This window comes from Gracilinanus agilis, chromosome 5 (genome assembly GCF_016433145.1).
Source record: "Gracilinanus agilis isolate LMUSP501 chromosome 5, AgileGrace, whole genome shotgun sequence".
Classification (NCBI taxonomy): domain Eukaryota; kingdom Metazoa; phylum Chordata; class Mammalia; order Didelphimorphia; family Didelphidae; genus Gracilinanus; species Gracilinanus agilis.
In genome coordinates, this window is record NC_058134.1 from 24117218 (window position 1) to 24125740 (window position 8523).

The following is an 8523-nucleotide window of genomic DNA, read 5'->3' on the forward strand; positions in this document are numbered from 1 at the left end:
CATGGTAAGATGGAGGGACCAGTTCATTTGAGGGGGTAGGGAAGGGAATAAGGAATATGGGTTGGAGAAAAAAGCTTACTAGAGCTATAGTGAAGTCAGTGATCATTTCATTTCTATAGTTCATCAAGGTTATAAAAGGAGGCACTATGGAATCCTAGAAAGAGCCCTCAGCTAGGAAGCCTGCCGGCCAAGACCCCAGCTCTAACGTTAGGAGGTGGTATGAGGTAATGGGAAAATCACTGGAATGGAAGCCAAAGAACCAAATAGCATCCTTTTTGCTTAATGTCGGCAAGCAAAAAAAAACAAAAAAAAAACTGGGCAAGTCGCCTATTCCCCCTTGACCTCAGTTTCTTCATTTGTAAAATGAAAGGACTAGACACAAAGACCATTTAAGGTCCCTTCCAGCCCTAGAACTAGGATCTCCTATGGGGCTTTAGTCAAGCCATTTCAATTCTATGCCTTAATTTCTGTAAAATGACTCTCTCTGGTCCCTTCCAACTCTAGACCCATTAGAAAGTCCTGTATGATTTTCACAGCCACTCCGTAAGGCAGGGAGTCCATCACATCATACTTCTTTGATGTCCATCTTCATGATGTCTTACTCCCAAAGCTTGAGTCGGTCAGGTTCCTCCTTGGCCATTCACTCTCTGTCAACTAGTCTTTCTTACGGAGGCTTTTTCGCAGATTTAAGCAGCTTTAACAGTTAAATAAGTCCCGACGCACGTGGGGCAGGACTCCGTTGGGAGGTGGCGGAATGCTTTTCATAGGGCCAAGGTCATTGCCAGAGTCTGACTTTTACAAATCACAGCCCTGGAGCAAAGGATGGCGAGGCGCAGATGAAGACACTAAGCCATCTCACGGAGGCGTCAGCAACTTTCCCCACTCAAAATGCGGGGACCTGTCCCCTGAAGTACATAAGAAGAATTTGATTTACAATTTGAGGGAAAACCAGGCATAGAGTAATTGGCGAGGTGGAAAAGCAATCTCGTTCCTGCCAAATTGCTTTCTCGGGCTCTACACGCTCAGTGGAGGGCGAGATTTGGGGGCCCGTGTCTCGTTTGTACATAGATATACCTCCCCGCACGAATGTGGCATCTGGGCGCAAGCATGATCTGATGCTGTTGTCAGCTAAAATAAACGTTTTAATTAGAGGAGAAAAAAGATGATCCAAGTCACCTGCCCAAGAGCTGGCCCTCATGTTTTCTGAATGGGAAGCACGACTTGCTATCTGGGTGAGTTTGGACTGTGTGAGGCTATCTAAACCTCGCTTTCCTCATCTATGAACTGAGGAGGGTAGGGGGTTGGAGAGGATGACCACTAAGACCCTCTGCTTTCTTTAAATTGATTAATATTGTCAAGTACAAAGACATTCAGCTTACTCATGTTCTAACTGGCTTCAACTGCTGTTTTTAGCACCTTTCTTGATTATATAAAAAATGGGTACCTTCATCTGGTAAGCTCCTTAAGGGCAGAGAAATGCCTAGGGCTTCCTCCCACCCCTCATCTCTCAACCTAACATATATTGAGAGCTAACAGTAGAGGATGCTGTGTTGAGTAAGATGCTATGAATTAATTGAAAGGTGGAGGTAAATTTCCATTAAACAAATGGATGAAAGAAATAGGGAACCCTTTCCTGAGTTTTGTTTAAAATGCAATGGATAGCCCTTTGCCTTTCTAGGATAGGATAGTGAATAAAGGAGAACTGAGGGGAAGCTGGGTAGCTCAGTGGAGTGAGAGCCAGGCCTAGAGATGGGAGGTCCTAGGTTCAAATCTGGCCTCAGACACTTCCCAGCTGTGTGACCCTGGGCAAGTCACTTGACCCCCATGGCCCACCCTTACCACTCTTCCACCTAGGAGCCAATACACAGAAGTTAAGGGTTTAAGAAAAAAAAAAAGAAGAACTGAGTTCATATTTTGACATAAGGATAAAATTTTTCAAGGCTTATATAGCGTAACTACAGGTTCTCCATAACTCTCTCTGGCTATAGAATACCTTTTAGGTTGATTCTACCAAGATAGAGAATAGTATCAGTCAGGAAACAGATGGGACCTATGTTGTCTGAGAATCAGCCTAGATCAGTTTTGAGAGGCTCATCACCAGAAGATTGGGTATTATGTTATGTCTTTGGGGGAATCCACCAGCTTATGATGATTGTCTGCTAATAATCTGTTTTGTTTGAAGGAACACCAACATGACACCTAACAATTTCAGAGTTTCATTGATGTAAATCCCAAAAGGACCTTATAGGTATTTTAATCCGAGAATCTTATTTTACAGATGAGGAAACTGAGGCCAGAAAGAAAGTAACTCACCTAACTTCACATGGACAATCAACAAACTACTCAATTCTAAAATTAGGATCCTAGATTGTGATGTAGGATAAAAATTGTTGATTCCTGTTATTGATAAGGATAGCCACACAGATGAAAACTCCAGCTGCCTAAAGAATTTCATAGTTTTGATATTAAAGGAACCTTAGAAGACCTGTGAGCTAATGTCTTCATTTTACAAATAAGGAAATTGAAGCCAGAACAGGTTAAATGACTTGTCCAAGGTCACACAGGTAGCAAATGGCAGAATAAACTCGAACCCATTTCCAACCACCCCCTATCACATATCCACTGCACTAATACAGATATTAGGCACTAGAAAACTACTCCATTGGATAAAGGATTTCTCAAGGAGGGGAATGGTAGAGTCATTTGTATGTGGGATGGGTTGGATATGGGAAAGGCTAGGGGCTATCTTATATGTTTGTATTTCTATCCTTGGTACCTGATAAAGAGCCTGGCATGTGATATTTGCTTAATAAATCTTCTATCTGTCCATATTTCTATTTGTTCATCTAGCCATTAAGATAATGCCCCTTTAAGCGAAGCATTTGATTTCCATGATCCCAGTGTCAACTTCTTTCCTCCTTCCCTCCCTTCTCCCTCTCTCTCCTTTTCCTACTCTTCCTCTTCCTCTCTCTCTCCCTCTCCCTTTCTCCTTCTCTCTTTCCTTCTCTCCCTCTCTCTCTTTTTTGTTTTAATTCTCAGATGAGATCTTCCTTTTTTTTTGTTTACAAGGAAAAAAAAATATAACTGACAGTGTTTGTTATGATAATGAACTCATTTCATAGTGTGGACATATTGTAGATTGTAATTAAAATCCGGAGGCTCTTGGAATAAGATTTAAAAAAAAAAAAAAAAACAACCCAACACTTTCTGAGAAGGTAGGCTTCTGGAAAAGACAAACAGGAATGGGCAGAAACAAATTAGGCCGGAGCCAAGAATATGCCTGCTTTGAATGCAAAATTGACTTTAAGCCAGAGATATTTACAGCATCCACAACAGTGATGTGGGCTCAGAGCTTTGAAGGGCACAGCAGTTTGTTAAAAAATATCATGTCACCATGGAACAGCGGCATCTGAAGGAATGGCCTGGGGATTGTCTGGGGAGACTTTTGTCATGGGAGTGCCTGGTAGAAATAAGGATGCCAAAGGAGTTTGGTTGTCTTGATCTTCACTTTTTGTAAGCCCAAGTTTCATTTTGGTATCGCTTCCTTATGGAGTGTGAAATAAATGAATATAGACCAAGGGAGCTTGTATTGAATGGTGACTCCGTTTGGTTCAGTTACCCACTGGGGGTATCTCCTAGTCAGTAACTGGAAAGCTTACTCTTGGTAGATATATGGGTGGGTGGGTGTATTTGTGTGTATATCCATCTAACTTCAGTGGATCTGTGATCCCATCATTGTGGGCATAACCCTCCATCCAATCACGTAGCCATTCTTGATCCAATTGGTTTTCCCCACTTGGATACTTGGACCAAATCCATTTAAGTGGGTATATATATTGATAGGGAATTCCTCTTCAAGTAGGAGTGGATCCTGGCTCATTTCCGTGACCCTGGCGATTGTCTTTGGTGAGCTTCCATCTCCTTGTTTTATGGCTAAAATCATTAGTAAGAGGGTCACTGAGCAAAGATATTCCTGTTGTCGTGCCTTTCCAGGAAACTTCATAACTACTACAAATGGGTGGGATGTCATTGCTAGAGGGAGAGCCTTTACAGAAGCAGTTTGCTATGTTGAATTATCATCACCAAACAATGGTACAGTGGAATGGTGTATTTTCTACATCTTTCAATGTGACCTATGGGGAGAGCAGCTAGGTGGCTCCAGGGAGCAGCAGGCTGGAGTCAGGAGGTTCAAATCTTGTCTTAGATACTTCCTAGCTGTGTGACTCTGGGCAAGTCCCTTATCCCCTTTGCCTAGTCCTAGAGTCGTTACTAAGACAGAAGGTAAAGTTTTAAAATATATATGTAGCTTATGGCAGATTATTTCTTGTGAAATTCTGCCTGTTCCCTTTGAATACCTAATTAAGGATGCCCTTAATCTATGTATAGAGGATTATTAAATAAATACTACAAAAATGGGAAAGTCGGCATATAGGTTGGTACTCATTGATGTCTTTTTTGTCACTAGATTTCCCACCCATACACCTCTGGCATCTTCCCCACTTAAAGAAACCTTGAGACTGACCCATCAATATCCTCATATTTCCTCCTTTGGGTCCATTTTATCTAGACTAGATGCTTTTCCCATTGTTACCCTTTTTTCCCAATGCCATATCTACTTTCTTTTTTAAGCACATCCAGGATATTAGGCTCCAAATATGGTGGCTCAACTATTCTTTTTTTTTTTTTTTTTTTTACCCTTAACTTCTGTGTATTGTCTCATAGGTGGAAGAGTGGTAAGGGTGGGCAATGGGGGTCAAGTGACTTGCCCAGGGTCACCCAGCTGGGAAGTGTCTGAGGCCGGATTTGAACCTACGACCTCCCGTTTCTAGGCCTGACTCTCAATCCACTGAGATACCCAGTCAACTATTCTTGATAGAGAAAAAACTTTGTTATGAAGATCTTTGCAGAGTTTTTCCATTTTTTCATCTGTTTGATTTTTCCCTTCCATCTTTATCCTTAAATGCCCTCTAGTTGGTCCTTTTGCCAAGCCTTCTTTGCAGTAAATTTAGTCTCCACTGCTACTCATTGCTCATAATCATCCATTACTCTTTTCCAAATGATTTTACAAACAATTTTATGTCCCAAATAGATGTTGACCTTGGCTGCCATGTTTTTCCTAGTTGGAAAATAAATTAAAACTTTTCACTTCTACATTGCAGCTCCTTAGATACTTAAAGATAGAAATCCTGCCTCCCCTAAATTTTCCTTGTCAGACCCCATTCATTCTGCCATCCTCATCCATTCCAATCTCTCCCTCCAACTAGACAGTCTAATCTCCTGCCACAGAACTGGGCTTCTGATCAGTGAACATTCACCATATTAACAAGGACACAGACCCACCAAGCTAATCCATGGCTGACTGCCACCACTCGTTCCCCCTTGCTACTCTAAGAGCATTGGTCTAAGTGACAGTACCAAAACACTTTCAGAATTGCCTTCCATTTGCACTTTCTATATTTTATATATGCAGATATAGTTTCATGATGCCCTCCCCATTAGAATACAAACTTCCTGAGGGTTGGAATCGTTTTTTGCCTTTTTGTGAATCTCCATAACTTAGTACAGTGTTTGAAACATGGCAGACATCAATATTGTTGACTCTTGTTAACCCTTCCTTTGCCATCATTTCTCTCTGTATATCTTCTTCTCTTAGCAGAATGTAAGCTCTTGGAGGGCGAGCCCTGTCTTACTTGTTTATACTTGTATCTTTAGCATTTAGCATAGTTCCTAGTACATCTTAAGTGCTTAGGCAGCCAGATGGCACAGTGAATAGAGAGCAGGAGTTGGACTCAGGAAGACCCGAGTTCATATCTTGCCTCTTATCTTTACTAACTCTGAATCCCAGTGTGGGTCACTTAAACTTCTCTTTGCCTCAGTCCCCTCTTCTGTAAAGTGAGAATAATGATAGCACCTACCTCAGGATTGTTGTAAGGATTAAATGAGTTAAAGTGCTTCGCAAACCTTAAAGTGTTATATAAATGCTAGCTCACGTTTAAATATATTTTTATATATGTTTTGCTGCTAATAGTTGAGTATGAAGGTGACTTTTAAAAATAAAACATAACATTTAACATAATAGAAGATTTCCCAGCATTCCTAAAGAAAAGACCAGAACTAAATGGAAAATCTGATGTCCAAATACAAAATTCAAGAGAACCATAAAAAGGTAAACAAGAAAGAGGGAAAAAATAAAAATAAAAACATAACTCAGCACTTATTTAAAATATTCCTTTCAAAATATGATTCTGTAAGTATATGAGAAATAACTAAAAAGTAGGGATTATGTCTTTTCATTTTTGTTCAATGTCCTGAAAGCATGGAGGAAAGTGGTCTACCCAGAATGGACACTACAAAAATGCCAGTCCAATGATGAGGAGTCTCTAGCTATCACCTGTTTGATTTCTTGTTTTCTCTTGCTTTGCTTCTTCAGGTGGCCCCCACCATTAAAGAGAGGATGATGAAGAAAGGCAGCATGATGCTAGGCTACCAGCCACACCAGGGCAAAGTCAACTTCTTCCGTCAGGTGGTGATTAGTCCCCAAGTGAGCCGTGAGGACATGGACTTCCTCCTCGATGAGATCGACCTTCTGGGTAGAGACATGTAGCCATCACTCAGAAGGCCCCAGAGTCCACAGCCCATTGAGCAGAAGTTTCCCAATTAAGAACGTCTGGGGCCTTTTTTAGATGTGCTGTTCTTCAGATGCTTATTAGGAAACACTACCATCCCTTTAAAATCAAAACGCTTAGTGTACATCTTAAAGGTGCCACGGAAAAAACCTCCAAAGTCTAGAAAAGCAAGGGCAACAGCAACAGAATCATGAAACTCTCCTCATTGCTGCTGTCACAGTGGGGATACCTTCTCTAGACTGTTTGTCTGGAAGAACAGCTCTCTTGGAGGGTGGAGGTAGAAGAAGGGTCCTGGGTATTAAGCACTCATTCCCTCTTTAAAGAATTCATAGGACTCTTCATCACAGAAATGATGATTCTTAGGCTTCATTATCATAAACAAAAAAGATTTTTATTAACAGTTCAGAGGAACTCTAGAATGGCTGAGAGATGAATTGAGGGTTGTCCAGCCAAGAGTTTGAGCTTCTCCTAGTCCCAGCAGTTAGACTTTGAACATGTGGCTCTCCCCTAGACCTTTAGTGACCCTAAAAGCATGCTAGTGGTATATTTTTAATAGAGGAATGATGGGAGATATTTATATTAAAGAGATATCTTTGTATGTGGGCTGATTGTAGCAAATGGTTGGAATTCAATATGGCACTGATCTGCTCAAGTCTACCTATAGATATTTTTTGAGCTCTCAATATACTTTGCATATATTTCTTATTGGTTTTGTTTTCCTTTTTCCATCAAAGATGAATAGCCTCAATGATCTTTCATTCTAGCCTTCTGGAAAACATTCTTGTCTTACTCTGTGTCCTATTATTTTGTTTTGGTTTAGCCCCCAGGTATGGATCTGCTTCCACCACCATAGGGTATAGGACCTGATTAGACAATGGTTATCTTCCCTCCCTGCAGAGGGAACAAACAGTACTGATTATTCCCATTTACAACATGTTTTAAGGCTTTGAGTTTGGTAATCCAAATATCATTATCAGATGAAGAAATAGAGGTTCAGCAAGGGGACTGAGTTAGCAAATGTCTGAACTCAGGTTTGAACCCAGGACTTCTGACTCCAACACCAGCGCTCTTTCTACACTACCTCTCACTTTAGATAAGGAGGCCCAATCTAGACCTCCAAAGTTAACACTTTAATCATGAAATTAAATAAGGATCATCAGCTTTATCAAAGCAACTAAAATGAAGTTAATAAGAGATTTTCACTGGCCACCAAGACTGTTCTTAGCACATTACTTCATGATGGTTGGGTTTGTTTTTAACCATTTATTGATCACATGACTATACTAGAATTTTTTTTTTCCCTCTCTTTAGCAAGAATTATTAAGTGCCTACTATATGCTAAGCACTGTGCTAATTGCTAGGAACAGAAATATAAAAAATGAATTAGTTCTTACCCTCAAAAAGCTTTTATTCTACTGGGACATGGACCAATAGAATGAAACTGCCATTTTAGCAAATTAGACTCTAATGTGCAAAAGACCCTTTGTTTTGAGGATTCTCTGAATTATCTTCCAATTGGTTTTTCCCCTTGTTTTTGCGGCTTGATTTGTTTTGATAGGATCATTGTGTATTTGCATGAAGGCTGAAGAGGAAACTGAAGGATGTGATCACATATTCTTTATTGTTCATTTTCCTAGGCTGTGACTAACTGTAGAGCTGAAATGAGAATTTTTCTTGTTTTCACCAAGTTCTTTCATCGAGGTAGCAATGACCAATGCCTGTTTTTTTCTCACACATCTCGAGTACTGAAAATCGTCTCTAAATGAAGTGCTTTTGTGCCTTCAATTGATGTGTCCAGTGTTGTACAACATTCCCATTTACGAGCTCCAAAATACCAGTGATTTATTGTAGTCAGAAGATAATAGATCAAAATAACCAAAAAAGGAGCTCTTCACTT

The 8523-nt window shown here is 40.4% G+C and overlaps 1 protein-coding gene across 1 annotated transcript in view; it reads left to right on the forward strand.

Moving 5' to 3' along the window:
* The window catches only part of GADL1 (glutamate decarboxylase like 1), a 175606-nt gene extending 169002 nt beyond the window's left edge, over positions 1-6604 (forward strand). The window contains exon 14 of the mRNA XM_044678287.1: positions 6431-6604. Within this exon, the coding sequence (XP_044534222.1) occupies positions 6431-6604 (174 nt within the window). The remainder of the gene's footprint in view (positions 1-6430) is intronic.
* Positions 6605-8523: the final 1919 nt, after the last annotated feature.